The sequence below is a fragment of the Dendrobates tinctorius genome, unplaced genomic scaffold (assembly GCF_039654945.1).
Source record: "Dendrobates tinctorius isolate UK_male_01 unplaced genomic scaffold, ASM3965494v1 ptg000063l, whole genome shotgun sequence".
Lineage (NCBI taxonomy): Eukaryota > Metazoa > Chordata > Amphibia > Anura > Dendrobatidae > Dendrobates > Dendrobates tinctorius.
Window position 1 is genome coordinate 17,547,672 of NW_027361731.1, and position 17,428 is coordinate 17,565,099.

At 48.4% G+C, this 17,428-nt stretch overlaps 1 protein-coding gene across 1 annotated transcript in view; it reads left to right on the forward strand.

Moving 5' to 3' along the window:
• Window positions 1-232: 232 nt before the first annotated feature.
• LOC141094318 (gastrula zinc finger protein XlCGF66.1-like) overlaps window positions 233-17,428 on the forward strand; it is a 60,564-nt gene continuing 43,368 nt past the window's right edge. Inside the window, exons 1-2 of the mRNA XM_073580157.1 lie at window positions 233-774; window positions 13,407-13,548. Of these exons, the coding sequence (XP_073436258.1) occupies window positions 686-774; window positions 13,407-13,548 (231 nt within the window). The 5' untranslated portion in view covers window positions 233-685. The remainder of the gene's footprint in view (window positions 775-13,406; window positions 13,549-17,428) is intronic.

Sequence of the window (17,428 nt, forward strand, 5' to 3'; positions counted from 1 at the left end):
TTGACAAATTTTAAAAAAATTAACAATTTTCAAACTTTGAATATTTATTCCTTTTATCCAGGCAGTCATGCAGCACAAAATAGAAAAAAAATAACCTTTACCTTAGGCATCCTTGCCACGTCCGTATAAAAGTGTGTGAAATCCTAAACGTTGCAGGCTGTGTGAACACAGCCTAACAGACGTTTTGAGCAATGGCTTTTTTTTTTTATTTTTAAAAAAAAAAAAAAGCTCGTCTCACTCAAAAAGCGAGACCTCATATAGTGAACCTTATGTAAAAATGAAAAAGTTCTGGCTGCTCCAACTATGAAGGAATGAGCAATAAATCCATAGGTCCCAACCATCCCGAATACAGCAGAACAGTCCCAGATTTGGGTCTATGTCCTGTCATCCCGGGCAGTCTGCTGAATGTCCCTGACTGCCGTCATGCCTCCTTCTGATATCTCCTCCGGCCAGGGTAGGAATAAATGGTAAATGGGTCTGGCTATGGGGCATGTCAGGAATTTTGCCGTGGTGGCTATACATAGTTTGTCCCTCTTTCTCTTTGGATTTATAGCGGAAACCAATAGGCCGTGTATTGAATTATATTATTCAATATCTCCTTACTCTATATTCATTTTTAACTTTTTTTGTGATCCCAACTGAAGAAAGAAACTTGATATCTTTGTTACGCACGCAGGTGGTGCACATGGTTCCTGGGCCCACTGTGCCGGGCTTAACTAGAAGGGGCGTAGCGGTATACCAGGTGTTCACTGGAGCGTCTGATGATGGTGTCAGGTATGCAGACACAGATAGGACTGGTCTCCATTCAGACTACTAAATTCTGGATCTGCTATAGAACGGTTACTGACACAGACTAATTCGGAGCCTGGTTATAGCAGTCAAGATATACGGGGTACTCGGATATTCACACATTCAGACACACAGGTCTCGGACACTGATTCAGGGACTGGCCACTTACAGATTGGGGGACAAGGTTCAGACACTGGCCGCACTAGGACCAAGGACTTCATATTCAGGACTGTCTGCACAATGACCAGAGACTATGGGTTTGGGACATTGGCTATATCAGTACCAGGTGACCTCACAATTTCATTCAGAGACTGCCTCACTTACTAATTATTCACTGTAGTGCTTGACATCACCCTATTGGGGAAGGTGCCTTTTAAATAAGATGCTTCCCAGCTATTGGCTGAGATCCATCTTGCAGGTGTTCTCTTAAATAAATGCCTCCCAGCTCTTGTCTGGAGACATTTTGCTATGTGCAAAAGCTGCCCTCTTAAGCACACGGGAGCGTGCACTGGGAGGTGCGGTGCGCACACCCAGGCCACGAAGTAGGGAACACGCCGGGGACCACTCTGCGTGGCTGGGGAGGTGAATATGCCGGCATCAGGAACGGTTTTAGGCAAAGTGGGGCCCTAGGCAAAGTTTAAAATGAGGCCCCAAATGCTAACATATTGCACATCACAGAAGCATTTTGGTTGAAGTTGCATGCGCTGAGCTCAGGCCGCTAAATGAGTGTAATCGACAATATTGAAGTCTTTCAACGCTTGTTTCCCGGCCTCTTTACACCAACTGAGAAAGAATGATGGGAAAAGAGCAATCACTATTAGATCAATCTGTCCCCATACAGTATCATGTTATCAGCAGCACATCTACAGTTTACACCGGAGATGTGCTGCTGAGAACAATGATTTTTGTTCCGGCATAAACAATCCATTAACTCGGTGAATATGCAGCAATAGTCCTCCATATATTATAATGTGCACCACAGTCCTCCGTATTGTAAAATGCACACCCCATAGTCCTCCATATAGTGTATTACACTCCTCATAGTCCTCCATATAATAAAATACACTGCTGAGTCCTCCATATAGTATAATACACTCATTATAGTAAGCCATTTAGTAGAATGCATCACCATAGCAATCCATGTAGTAAAATTCACTTCCCATAGTATAATGCACCCCACAGTTTTTCATATAGTATAATGTATTCCCCCATAGTCCTCGATACAGTATAATGCAGCCACCCCATAGAGCATAATGCAGCCACTCCACATAATATAATGCAGCCCTGCCATAACTATAATGTTGCCCCTCCATAGAATATATGGTAGCTCCCCACAGAATATAATGCAGCCCCTCCATAGAATATAATGCAGCTTCCTTATTTAGTATAATGTAGCCCCTCCATAGAATATATTGTAGCCCTCCTCATAGAATATAATGAAGCCCCCCATACAATATAATCTAGCCCCCATAGAATACAATGTAGCCCCCTAATAGAGTATGATGCAATCACCCATTATAGAATATAATAAATATAATACAGTCCCCCATAGAATACAATGTAGCCCCCATAGAATGTAATACAGCCCACCTCCCCATAGAATATAATGTATCCCCCCATAGAATATAATACAGCCCACCTCCCCATAGAATATAATACAGCCCACCTCCTCAGAGAATATAATGTAGCCCATCAGAGTATGATGCAATCCTCCCTCATAGAATATAATGTAGCCCCCCATAGAATATAATTGTTAGGCGTCGGATTTCCGGCGCTGCACAGCGGGAATCCCGAGCCTTGCCTCCGACGGTCTCCCATTCCTCCCCAGCCGCAGAGGAGCTTGCTCAGCAAACTCGTCGGTCCCGGCGCTCTGTCCAGACCAGCTCCGTGGGTTTGCTTGCTGCTGCCACCCCTGGTTCAGCTTTGGCAATGCATGCTGCCCAGCAGCAAGATCCTCCAGGGACTAAGTCCTCATGTCGGGCCACTGAGCATGCCTGTGGAGTGATCTCCCATTGGAGATCAAAGGTCATGTGCTCAGGTCCTGCTCGTGTTCGGATTGGCCCATCCGAGAAGCAAGGAGGATCATGGACGCCTGCGGCTATAAAAGGTTTGCATGGCCGCTCGGCCATGCGCTAAGATAGACTCAAATAGTTTGGTGTGTATGATGATGGATGCATGTATCTTGTGTCTGACTCATTATGAAACCCCTACCCTTTGATACGTCTGTTAGGGTTTAGAGACTGAGTTAGCGCCTGCTAGTGGCTAGTCTGTAGGCCACAGTGCATACCGGCCGTCTGCACACTTGCACACGCCATTTATTTGATCCCTGTTGGTATCGCAGTCGCGGTGCCGGGCGCTAGCGGTCTAGAGGGACTTCAGTCCTGCTGTCTAAGGGCTGAGTTCTGTGACATTACGCTAGCGCTTACTCTGCCGAGCTCTGTGAGCGAAAACAGGCTACGGCATCTATTATTTGCGGTAGTGCGGCTCTAAGTCATAAGAGTTCGCCTCGGTACACCTTGGGTGAGGTTAACCCCGTGTGTGCCGTTATTTCACCGCCATATCGCGTCCGCCATTACCGAGCAGCAGTTAACACCTCTGCACGGTGGACCCCGGGCTGCGAACGCACCTAAACACCATCTTATTATTTGGTGTGTTCCGCCAGCCCTTAACATTATCTTAGCGCCAGGGTCTGGCCGATAATGGCGGATGAACAACGACTGCATAGGTACATCCAGCAGCTGGAGGGTAGGTTGGCAGCGCTAGAGCGTTCCACCTCAGCTGCGGATGTTACCTCGGTCGCCGTTCAGGCAGCTACAGAGGCTGTCGCTCGTGTCTCCACGGCCAGTCCTGCCCCGACCTTGTCCTGCCTCCCGCTGCCCGAGAAGTTCTCGGGATAGTGCTTCGTGTAGGGGTTTCGTGAGTCAGTGCTCCATTCACCTAGAGCTGCTGGCTACACGATTTCCCTCTGAGCGGGCCAAGGTGGGATTTATCATCTCTCTCCTGTCGGGCAGGGCCTTGGAATGGGCTACTCCACTGTGGGAGCGTGGGGATCCCCTGGTACAGAGTGCCACCCATTTCTTGGTCGCTCTGAAACAGGTGTTCCTGGGACCTCAGGTCACACATGATACGGCACTCCAGTTGCTGGCGCTAACCCAGGGTTCGTCTTTGGGCAGCCAGTATGCCATCCTCTTCAGAACTCTGGCCTCTGAGCTGGAGTGGCCAGATAAGGTGCTCATACCCATATTCTGGAGAGGCCTGGCTGATCATGTCAAGGACGCCCTGGCCACCAGGGAGGTGCCCACCACCCTAGAGGAGCTCATTACAGTCTCCACCCGGATTGACGTTCGCTTCACTGAGCGAGGGTTGGAGCGCTCCAGGTCCCGCCAACGCTATAAGTTGGCTCCAAATTTTGCCAGACCGCTGGAACCCCTCGGCCCACCGCCTGAGCCTCCAGAGGCCATGGAGGTGTCCCGCACAGGGTCCAGGGCCCGGTCCGTGCGGGTACCCCCAGTCTGCTTCCGTTGTCGGCAGACTGGGCACCACGCTAACCAGTGCCCACAGCGGCCGGGAAACGCCCCCGTCTAGTGGTTATCGGAGGGGGCCTACTAGACAGCTAATTTCTCCTCCAAGCTCCTGTTTAAAGGGGCGTTAGAGTTTGAGTCTTCCACTCTGATGGTGGAAGTTTGCGTGGACTCTGGGGTGGAGGGCAACTTTATGTCATCTGCCTTCGCTCAACAACACGCAGTCCCTCTGGTCTTGCTACCTCAGCCAGTCACCATTAGGGTGGTGAATGGGGCGACACTCCCATCCCTAATCGGCCACCAAACGGCTCCACTGAGACTCTCACTGTCTCCGACTCATTAGGAGATGCTGTCTCTCCTTGTGATGCCAGAAGGTATCGACCAGGTCCTCCTAGGGGTTCCCTGGTTACGGGCCCACTCTCCCCACATAGACTGTTCCTCGGGGAAAATCCTCGCTTGGAGTAAGTCCTGCGAGGGTAGGTGTCTGAGGGACTGGATTCAGGTCGCTACTTCTGAGGTTCCTGCAGATCTCTCCTCGCTTCCCAAGCCATATCGGCAGTATGCAGACGTTTTCTCCAAGAAGGCGGCAGAGATCCTTCCGCCGCGCCGCCCTTACGACTGTCCTATTGACCTCTTGAGGGGTCTTGAGGAGATCAAGAGGAGGGGAAGAGTCTTGAGGAGATCATTTGCATATTCCCAGTGCCTTCTGGGATAAGTGAAGAGTTTCCGCGAGCTCAACGATCACTGGGTTTTGGCCGTTGCAGCTGAAAAGAGGAAATCAGAAAACCAGGGGAAGAGTCTTGAGGAGATCATTTGCATATTCCCAGTGCCTTCTGGGATAAGTGAAGAGTCTCCGCGAGCTCAACGATCACTGGGTTTTGGCCGTTGCAGCTGAAAAGAGGAAATCGGAAAAACCGCGCGCCTGTCGGCGCACGAATTTTGGCTCATCTTTCATCGTTTTTAAGAAATCTCAAGATGCAAGAGGCCGGGAGCCATTTGGTGAGCTGCAATTCTTGCTACATGTTCACAGACTTACCAGTGGAAAAGCCAAACTTCACATGCCACAAATGCAAGCTTGTGTCCCTGTTGGAGGAAAAGTTGCAAAATCTCGAAGAAAGGTTAGCTACATTGAAGATCATTAAGGAAGGTGAAGAGTTCTTGGACAGAGCAGAATTATCTCTTCATGTTACAGAAAGAGAAGAAATTCGAAGTGCACCTGAAGAAACAGAGGAATGGAGACATGTGACCCAGAGAAGCAGGAGGATCAGGAGGCAGTCAGCACCCATACTGCTCAGAAACCAGTATCAGGCTCTCACGCAGGAAAATGATGAAGAAATACATCAGGATAAGACTTTGCCAACAAACAGCAACCTTGTACGCCTTCAGAGTCCTCCTGGATGGAGAAAGAAAAATGTTGTGAAGAAGAAACGGAGAGTGGTGGTCATGGGGGATTCCCTGTTGAGAGGAACAGAGGCCGCTATCTGCAGACCGGATATAACTTCAAGAGAAATGTGCTGTCTTCCAGGTGCAAAAATTAAAGATGTGTCTGACAGGATATCAGGACTCTTCAGACCTACAGATGACTACCCATTCCTGCTACTACATGTGGGGACAAATGACACTGCAAGAAACGACCTGGAAACCATCTGCAGAGACTTTGAAGACTTAGGCAAGAAAGTGAAAGAACTGGGAGTGCAGGTGGTCTTCTCTTCCATCCTCCCAGTGGACGGCCATGGAACAAGGAGGTGGAATAAGATTCTGCAGGTGAACAACTGGCTACGTCGATGGTGCCGTCAGCAACGATTTGGATTTCTGGATCACGGAGTGAACTACTTATACGATGGACTACTTGCTAGAGATGGGGTGCACCTTACGAAGACTGGAAAGCATGTATTTGGAAGTCGCCTTGCTACACTTGTAAGGAGAGCTTTAAACTAGAACAACATGGGAAGGGAAGCAAAAGACCAGAAAAAGCCATACACCTGACAAATGCTATTGAGAACTCTGCTATTAGAAGTGGAAAGGAAGAACAAAGACGAAAGAATCTAATTAATAAAAATATTGGAGAAAGAGAAACCAATCACAAACTAAAATGTTTCTATACTAATGCACAAAGCATGGGCAACAAACAAGGAGAATTGGAACTACTAACACAGGAAAAGAAATATGATGTCATTGGAATCACTGAAACTTGGTGGGACGATACACATGATTGGAATACAAGACTAGAAGGATACAACTTATTTGCAAGAAACAGACTTGATAAACGAGGAGGGGGTGTCGCATTGTATGTTAGAAATGCGTATATCTGCACAGAGATTGAAGCTTCAGAGACTGGGAGTTCTGTGGAAACTGTTTGGGTAAGAATACAAGGACAGAACAATGGAAAGGACACCATTGTAGGCATTTACTACAGGCCGCCTGTGCAAGCTGAAGATATGGATGAACTCTTTATGCATCAAATGGCCAAGTTCTCCAAAAAATATGACATAGTTGTCATGGGAGATTTCAACTATCCAGGCATTTGTTGGGAATCTCTCTCGGGCAAAACTAACAGGTCAAGGAAATTCTTATCCTCTCTTGCTGACAACTTTATCTTCCAAAAGGTAAGGGAGAAAACAAGGGGAACTGCTACCTTGGATCTAATCCTTATAAACAGGGAGGAAATGGTTGAGGAGGTAAAAGTGGCTGGGACCCTAGGAGGTAGCGACCATGCTATTTTAGAATTTTGGATAACTAGAGGCGGAAGACCTGTGAAGACTCAGACGTCAAGGTTAGATTTCAGAAAGGCAGATTTTAAGGGATTCAGAAAGAGAATTGGAGGGATCCAATGGCTGGATATCCTTAAAGACAAAAATGTCCAGGAAGGATGGGAAATTTTGAAAAATGAAATTCTCAAAGCACAGTTGTTAACAATTCAGAAAAGAGGGAAGAATAGGAAGCATTTAAGGAAACCAGGATGGATGAACACAGAACTTAAGCACATGCTAAAAAGGAAGAAAAAAATGTTTATAAAATGGAAAGAGGGAGGCATATCTAAAGAAGAATATAATGCTGTCTGCAGAACTTGCAGGGCACATATCAGATTAGCTAAAGCTGAAAATGAATTGAGGCTTGCAAGAGATGTCAAAAGGAATAATAAAGGATTTTGGGGATATGTCAAAAGTAAAAGAAAAGTCAAAGATGCTATAGGATTTTTACAGGATGAAAATGATGAAATGGTAAGACAGGATGTTGAGAAGGCTGAACTTTTAAATTCCTATTTTGCATCTTGTTTTCTCTCAGAAAGGAAATGTAACATCAACTGTTATTCACTGTCCTATTAAGTGAATAGAAGAATCCAGGATATCTATAAACAGAAAGATAGTGAGGAAACACTTAGCTAACCTAAATGAATTCAAGTCTCCAGGTCCAGATGATTTACACCCCAGAGTACTGAAGGAGATAGCAGAAGAAATTTTTGAACCCCTCTCCATAATCTTTGAAAATTCTTGGAGAACAGGAGAAGTGCCAGAAGACTGGAGAAGAGCAAATGTTGTTCCTATCTTGAAAAAGGGGAAGAAAAAGGAAAGATCTTTGAACAAATTATTAAACAACATGTATGTCAATACCTGGATAAGAATGAAGTGATTAAACAGAGTCAGCATGGGTTTGTAACTAATAAGTCATGTCAGACTAACTTAATTTCCTTCTATGATGGAATCACTGATTGGGTGGATCAAGGAAATGCTGTAGATATAGTATATCTTGACTTCAGCAAAGCATTTGACAAAGTCTCTCATACAATCCTTATTGAAAAAATGACTAAGTATGGAATGGACAAGGCAACTGTTAGGTGGATTCATAACTGGATTAGTGATCGGACACAGAGTGGTCGTAAATGGCTGCACATCCAGTTGGAAGAATGTCTCAAGTGGGGTACCACAGGGCTCTGTCCTGGGCCCTGTATTGTTCAACATCTTTATCAACGATTTAGATGAAGGAATTGAGGGTAAACTGATTAAATTTGCTGATGACACAAAGCTAGGAGGGATAGCTAATACTAGAGAAGAGAGAGGATTCAAAAAGATTTAAATAAACTGGAGAAGTGGGCAGCAACTAACAGAATGGTTTTTAACAGGGAGAAATGCAAAGTACTACATCTGGGCAATAAAAATGAAAAAAGCATATACAGAATGGGAGGAATAGGGCTAAGTGACAGCACATGTGAAAAAGACTTGGGTATATTAATAGATCACAGACTGAATATGAGTCAACAGTGTGATGCAGCAGCAAAAAAGGCAAATGCAATTCTAGGATGTATTAACAGAAGCATACAGTCTAGATCACGTGAAGTCATTATTTCCCTCTACTCCTCTTTGGTCAGACCTCATCTGGAATATTGTGTCCAGTTTTGGGCACCACATTTTAAAAAAGACATCAACAAACTGGAGCAAGTTCAGAAAAGAGCGACCAGAATGGTGACCGGTCTGCAAACCCTGTCTTATGAGGAAAGGTTGCAGGATTTGGGAATGTTTAGTTTGCAAAAGAGAAGAGGAGAGGAGACTTGATAGCTGTCTACAAATATCTAAAGGGCTGTCACATTGTAGAAGGATCAACTTTATTCTCATTTGCACAAGGAAAGACTAGAAGCAATGGGATGAAACTGAATGGGAGGAGACACAGATTAGATATTGGAAAAAACTTTTTGACAGAGTGATCAATGAGTGGAACAGGCTGCCACGAGAAGTGGTGAGTTCTCCTTCAATGGAAGTCTTCAAACAGAGGCTGGACAGACATCTGACTGGGATGATTTAGCGAATCCTGCTTTGAGCAGGGGGTTGTACCAGATGGCCCAGGAGGTCCCTTCCAACTCTACCATTCTATGATTCTTGCCCGGCGCTGATCCTCCCCGGGGTCGAGTATACCCCCTATCTCTCCCAGAGACAGAGGCCATGTCGCAGTATATCAGGGAGAATCTGGCAAGGGGATTCATTAGGAAGTCGGTGTCCCCGGCGGGAGAGGGATTCTTCTTTGTCCAAAAGAAGAATGGGGGAATTACGTCCGTGCATCAATTACAGGGGACTTAACGCCATAACCGTTAAGAACAAGTATCCTCTGCCCCTGATATCGGAACTATTTGATAGGCTACAGGGAGTGAGAGTGTTTACTAAGCTTGATCTGCGGGGAGCCTATAACCTGATTTTCATCCGTGATGGGGACGAATGGAAGACGGCATTTAACACCAGAGATGGGCACTATGAATATCTGGTGATGCCCTTCGGGCTATGTAACGCCCCAGCCGTCTTCCAAGATTTTGTGAACGATATCTTCCGGGATATGCTTGCCACCTCGGTAGTAGTCTATCTGGATGATATTCTTATTTTTTCTCCAGATATTGACTCCCACCGGAGAGATGTTCGCAAAGTTTTCGATCTCCTGCGGGCCAACTCCCTCTATGCCAAATTGGAGAAATGTGTGTTTGAGCAGGAGTCCTTGCCTTTCCTGGGTTACATCATCTCAGCCTAGGGTTTGGCCATGGATCCTGCCAAGCTACAGGCGGTGATGAATTGGCAGGAACCCCATTCTCTCAAAGCGGTGCAGCGCTTTATGGGGTTCATAAATTACTATCGCCAATTCATTCCCCATTTCTCAACTTTGGTTGCACCCGTGGTAGCCCTCACCAAGAAGGGTGCGAACCCCAAACTGTGGTCGTAGACTGTCTCCAAGGCTTTTGCCTCCATTAAGTCCCATTTTGCTAGCGCTCCCATTCTACATCGCCCTGATGTAGATAAGCCATTCATTCTAGAAGTGGATGCCTCCTCCGTCGGTGCTGGGGCGGTCCTTTTCCAGAAGGACTCGCAAGGTCGGAAGCACCCATGATTCTTCTCCAAGACCTTCACACCGGCGGAGAGGAATTATTCCATCGGGGACAGGGAGTTGCTAGCAATGAAGCTGGCCTTCTCAGAATGGAGACATCTCCTGGAGGGGGCTCGCCATCCTTTCCAGGTGTTCACCGATCACAAAAATTTGGTCTATTTGCAGACGGCTCAGCGGCTGAATTCTCGTCAGGCCAGATGGTCCTTGTTCTTCTCCCGGTTCCATTTCACACAACATTTTCTCTCCGGGGAGAAGAACGTCCGAGCCGATGCTCTTTCTCGCTCTGTGGTGTCATCAGAGGAGGAGGAGGAGGAGCCTCGACTGATAGTCCCATCGGAGAGCCTGAGGACCGTGGCTCCGGTTGCTCTTGAGTCTGTACCTCCGGGCAAGACTTTTGTTGCTGTTCATCTGCGACCGGAGGTCCTCTCGTGGGCTCATTCGTCCAGAGTGGGAGGTCATTTCGGGATCAAACGGACCACTGAACTACTGGCGAGGACGTACTGGTGGCCGCATATGGCCCGTGACGTCAAGGACTATATTCAGGCATGCGTCTCTTGCGCCCAGAATCGGCCCTCTCGGCAGCGGCCCGCTGGGTTACTCTATCCTCTGCCGGTTGCGGACAGGCCCTGGGAGATGGTTGGTATGGACTTTGTGGTGGGTCTGCCCAAGTCCAGTGGCAGCACCGTCATCTGGGTGATCACCGATCATTTCTCCAAGATGGTGCACCTAGTACCACTCTCTCGGCTACCGTCGGCACGAGGCCTAGCGGCATTGTTCATTAAACATGTTTTCCGCCTACACGGCATGCCGGATAAGATTGTCAGCGACCGGGGTCCCCAGTTTGCTTCTCGGTTCTGGAGAGAGCTTTCTCTGCTCTGCATTGCGCTAAATCTCTTCGGCCTATCATCCCGAGACGAATGGGTTGGTGGAGAGAGCCAACCAGACCCTGGTGACATATCTGCGACATTTTGTCTCGGCTAGGCAGTATGATTGGGCATCCTTACTGCCGTGGGTGGAGTTCGCCCTGAACAACGCGGTAGCTGATTCCACCGGTCAGACCCCATTTCTCTTAAATTACGGTCAGCATCCGCGCGTCCCCGTGCCCATGCCCGTGTCATCCACCGACTCTATGGTGGCAGACTGGGCGGTGGAAGCACGTGACATTTGGGACCGCACGCAGGATGCTATCCGGGCCTCCAAAGAGAGAATGAGGTCCTCCGCTGATACCCGCCGGCGACCTGCTCTGACCTTTGCCCCTGGCGACTTAGTGTGACTCTCTGCCCGTAACATCAGGCTGCGGGTGGAATCCGCTAAGTTCGCACCACGCTACATCGGTCCTTTCAAGGTCCTCGAGCAGATTAATCCTGTGGTCTACCGTCTAGCCCTTCCACCACACTTGGCTATCTCGGACACGTTTCATGTGTCTCTCCTCAAGCCAGTTCACATGTCCCGGTTTTCTGAGCCAGCTGCCAGAACATCAGATCTGTCGTCTGACGAGTTTGAGGTCAATGCCATCGTGGGATGCAAGGTGATGCGGGGCAAAAAGTTTTACTTGGTGGATTGGAAGGGTCATGGTCCAGAGGCCCGGACCTGGGAGCCGGTGGAGAATATCCACGCTCCTCTTCTCATTGCAGAGTTTGAGCGGAGTGAGGCGGGGGGTAATGTTAGGCGTCGGATTTCCGGCGCTGCACAGCGGGAATCCCGAGCCTTGCCTCCGGCGGTCTCCCATTCCTCCCCCAGCCGCAGAGGAGCTTGCTCAGCAAACTCATCGGTCCCGGCGCTCTGTCCAGACCAGCTCCGTGGGTTTGCTTGCTGCTGCCACCCCTGGTTCAGCTTTGGCAATGCATGCTGCCCAGCAGCAAGATCCTCCAGGGACTAAGTCCTCATGTCGGGCCACTGAGCATGCCTGTGGAGTGATCTCCCATTGGAGATCAAAGGTCATGTGCTCAGGTCCTGCTCGTGTTCGGATTGGCCCATCCGAGAAGCAAGGAGGATCACGGACGCCTGCGGCTATAAAAGGTTTGCATGGCCGCTCGGCCATGCGCTAAGATAGACTCAAATAGTTTGGTGTGTATGATGATGGATGCATGTATCTTGTGTCTGACTCATTATGAAACCCCTACCCTTTGATACGTCTGTTGTTAGGGTTTAGAGACTGAGTCAGCGCCTGCTAGTGGCTAGCCTGTAGGCCACAGTGCATACCGGCCGTCTGCACACTTGCACACGCCATTTATTTGATCCCTGTTGGTATCGCAGTCGCGGTGCCGGGCGCTAGCGGTCTAGAGGAACTTCAGTCCTGCTGTCTAAGGGCTGAGTTCTGTGACATTACGCTAGCGCTTACTCTGCCGAGCTCTGTGAGCGAAAACAGGCTACGGCATCTATTATTTGCGGTAGTGCGGCTCTAAGTCATAAGAGTTCGCCTCGGTACACCTTGGGTGAGGTTAACCCCGTGTGTGCCGTTATTTCACCGCCATATCGCGTCCGCCATTACCGAGCAGCAGTTAACACCTCTGCACGGTGGACCCCGGGCTGCGAACACACCTAAACACCATCTTATTATTTGGTGTGTTCCGCCAGCCCTTAACAATAATACAGCCCATCTCCCCGTAGAATATAATGGAGCCCCACAGTCCAGTACTTACTGATATATTATTAAAAAACCCCACAATCCTCACCTCTTCTCGTGCCCCGCGCTACTCCTTGCTTGGCTCCGGTCTCAGATACTGCACTGCCCGGGCTCCGCACACAGCGGGTGTGCGATGAAGTGACATCAATGCGCACGCGCGGTGTTAGAGGCAGAGGGGAATGATGGGAGAGGGAGCGTCATCTGATGCTCTCTCTTCCATCATTGCTTTGAACTGTACTGGCATCAATGACGCCAGTATAATTCTATGCGGTGGGGGGGGGTCGTCGGCGCTGGCTGCAGGCGGGTCCCCCTGACCCACGGCCCCCATAGCGGCTGCGTGATGTGCAGCTATTAGGGGCACACCACTGGCTTTGGGCCCCTGGTGGAGCGGGGGCCCTAGGCAGCTGCCTGCCGCTAACGCCGGCCCTGGCCGGCATCCCTGCATGGAGGGAGAGGGAAGACCATGAAAAGGCGCCTGCAATGGTGTTACAGTCTGAACTTTACATTTTAGGTTATTGCTCAAAGCTAGCAGCACCAACCCAGTAATTTGTTGGGTTTTTTTCCATAGTATTTTGTATGATTTTACATAATCTCACCTTTTTTCCATTCAGGTCCCTGATAAATATTATCTTTCACATTGACATCTACAACACAATCTGCCTTGACCCTTCAAGGATGGATATGGACAGAGACAAGATGGCGGAGAGGATATTACAGCTCACCCTAGAGATCCTCTTCCGGATTACTGGAGAGGTGAGAGATTCTGATGACATCAAATTACACTGTAATGCAGGTGTCTGAATGCAACGAGCAGAGATCATGAGGTGGAAACAGCCAGGGGTTGATATAATGCTATTTATATACAGCAGTAACTTTTAATCATTTAGTGTTAGTAGCTATGCAATTCTACAGTAGAGGGAATAACAACAGTTTTAGAATAAACAAGATAGTCTTTTACTATTTAATGTTAGTGTCCTTTTCACAAAGGTGGTGCGCCCAGTTTTGTGAGTCACTACGTGAGTTCTCACTAAAAGCTCTGGCCCTAGCGGTGGTACCCGGGTTTTCCCACTAGGCCGCAGTCTCTTCCTGAAATAGTCTATTAAAGCCCATTTAGCCTCCCACGCACCAGCTGGCCCACTCCTAACCTATACTCCTAATTCCAGTTGATGCCAGTACCATTGATGATAACTGGAAGTGACAGATCTGCTTACTTGCACCGTTCCTCCGCAATCGCAGGCGTGCCTCTCCTGTCACAGTCTCTGTATGGGTCTTCTCGGCTTGACCATCAGCGGAAGTCTCTCAGGCTCAAGGCGGAGAGAATTGGGCTTCAGCTCTTGACAGGCATAATCGGGCCTCGGAGACTTGACCAGGACAGGGCGCAGCTTCTGGAACCAGACCTTGCCAAGTGGTGAACAACACCTGGCTGGCATAGACTCCCCTTTGAGGCCAGCAACGCTGGTCTCAGCTGTGTCACTGGAGCATGTCTGCCCCGCTCCCTTCCCTGGTGTCAAATCTCCTTATGTGTGGGTGCGCAGAGCTTTTGTAGCAGGGAAGTTTTTCCTGTAGGTCACTTGATCCAGTCCACCACACGAGGTCACTCCCCTTGCAAATCTTCCAGCATACTTTGGTTCCAATTGATTTCAGATGACCAGCAGATAGCAGCCTCTCCTCATCAATGGCACCTCCTGCAGGAGTCCTCCAGATATGTCATGGCTTCTTGTTACATTTCTCCCACCTTTTTGTTCGCCAGTTCTCGGGTGAGTGTAATTCTTTTGAGTTCGAAGTTTCCCCACAGGTAGGCCGAGTTCGGTCAACAGTTGAACACACTCCTTTGTCCTCTGATGTATGTGGGACCAGAAAGAGGGAATTCCGGCATTGGCCAGCTCAGTCCTGCTGAGCTCTTCCTGTAGAGGCGCGTCTGGAGTACTTGGAGACTCAGCCACTGGAGGTGGTAAATTGACTTCAAGATAGTTTATTTTCCCACTCGAGATCGGCAACGGCATCTCTGGTGAACTCATCCGCTGTTGTGAGCTCATTTTCGGGTTTGCTTCTGGTGAGGGTTAGGGAGCTGGCTGTGCTGACAGAGGAGTGGTGAGTTCTCTATCTGGACTCCCTCTGTTGGTGAAGGGAGGTAATGAAGCTGATCTAAATGGCAGAGACCGGCCACCTGAGGAAGAGGACTTCGATTGGACATCAGGAGTTTCTGATTGGATTTAAGGCAGCCGACTCCCTAGTTTCTTGCTGGTGATTTTTCCTGACCCTGGCTCCTGGTTTCCAGTTTGGTTCCTGCCTTCCTAAAGCTAAGTTTTCTCTGCTATTGTTCATATGAGTTTTTGTCTGGTTTACTTAGTTTTTGTGTTCAGCCAGCCCTGGCTGGGACTGGGCTGAATCCCCATTTTGTCTCTGATCAGTTGATCTCTTTTGCTCTGTCTTCAGAATATATCTGAGTGCTGATATAGTGATTTGAAGTCTAGCGACTTCAGGGCCTTTTTCTGTCAGACGTGTTGGACATTCTTTTTGGCAGGGTTTTTTTGCGTGATTGCAGACAGCAGCTTTTCTTTCCTGTCCTTTCTAGTTAGCGAGGGCCCCATCGTTTGCTCAGCCTATCTTTCTACCTGTGTCTGTGTTTTCATCTTGTTTCACCGTCAATACATGTTGGGGGCTGTCTGTTGCTTTGGGGTCTGCTCTGGGGCAGTTTAGATTTTTCCCTTTCTTTCTTTAGGCTTATTTAGTTCTCCGGCCGTGACGAGGCGTCTAGGACCACCGAAGGCACGCTCCACGGCTACTGCTAGTTGTTGTGGATAGGATCAGGGGTCTGCAATCCGTTAGTTACCAACCTCTCCGGTTTTCTGGGCTTAGCTTGCTTTTTGTTTTTTCCTCCTCAGTGACTCATTCATAACAATCGGCCCTGCAAGCCATTCTTTCTCTTCCTCTAAGACTCTGCTTTACATCACCTCAGCCACTTCTGTTGGGAGCCATGCCTCGTTACGGTCTTCTGCTTCAAAAGAGCAGGGTCGCAGCATATTCCTGTGCAACAACTGAGATGTTACGATGTCATCTCCCTCAGGAACAACCTTGTAGACTGAGTTATTCCGGTTGAATCTTCCTCACCATTTGGTAGGGTACAGCCTCCCAACGATGATCCAACTTGTTCCCAGGTCGATTGGCCTGCACCAATACACGGTTCCCTGGCTGAATTTGTCCTGACAGTGGGAATGGATTTGAATATTCCACTTCCCAAAACTTCTGCTCAACCAGGTTATGGATTTGTCGTTTCCTTAGATACAATACAGTTCAGCCATCACTCGTCCCTGGAAGCGGGCTCCTTGGTCGGAATAAACTTGCTTCAGGTATCCATATATGCAAATTAAGTCCTGACAGATGGCTATGGCTGCAGCTTTGGCTGTCTGATCCAGGGTGGGAGTCACCACCATGAACTTGGTGAAGTGATCTGTCATCACCAAGCAATACCATTGTATGATGTTCCGATCATCAGATAGTCGATCATCAGGACCTCTAAAGGCATAGTGGTTCGAATAGCCTGAATAGGAGCCCTCTGTTTCAGAGTTTGTTCAGCTTACAACCGTGACATATTTGTCAAACTCCTTTGACCTTCTGCTGTAGTTGAGGCCAGTGCACCAGTCGTTGCAGGGCCCTAAAGGTTTTCTCTACACTGAAGCGGGCACCCCTCTCATGAGCTTCTTTAGACAGCTGTTCTATTAGCGCTTCTGGAGCCACTACTTGCCAGGTAACATCGAAATCTCAAGGTAGTTGAATCTTTCGGCACAGCAGGCCATCTTTCAGGAAGAGCCTTCTCCACTGGCCCAAGATCTGCAGGGTACTTGGGGTGAAGCAGTCCTAGCTTCCTGATCAGGCCTTTGCATCAGAGCGACCCACTTCCTCAGCCTTGCCGGATTGGACTGTTGCAGGTTTATCCACTCGTCCCTTGAATGGCCAAGAATTTGGGTGGGTCTGGGCTCTGCTCTAGACTCCTGAGCGGTTACTACAGTCGCAGCGAACTGCCTAAAATACGAGATCTTATCACCCACAAGCTCTTCATCTATGTCTGTGTTCGGTCCTGCTTGGGTGACTCGGGATAAGTGATCTGTGTGTGTAACCTGGGGCTGATAGGAAATCTTGTACTGGAATTTAGACATACTTGTGACCCTCTGCTGTTCTTTTATTATTTATTTATATAGCGCCATTAATTCCATGGTGCTGTACATGAGAAGCAATTAAACACAAAGTTATAGATATCGTTTACAGTAAACAAATTTACAATGACTGACTGTTACAGAGGGGAGAGGACCCTGTCCTTGCGGACTTGCATTCTACGGGATAGTGGGGAAGAGACAGAAGGTCCGGGGGTGCAGCAGCTCTGGTGGTGGTGAGGCTGTCATGTACTGTGTACGATTCATATGGCGTCTTGTGCTTGGGTGTGAGGAAAAACACAGGACACACAGGTGTGATTAGAAAGGACTTGTATTACTTCATACAAGTAAGCAAAAGGGGTTCACAGTTTGCAGATACAAAGGCAGGAGACACAGCAGGCAAGAGTAAACTTTAAACACAGCAGAACTTCCACAACAGGTTCATGGTCTCTCTCTGTTACTTCCCTTGCAACTGTGGATTT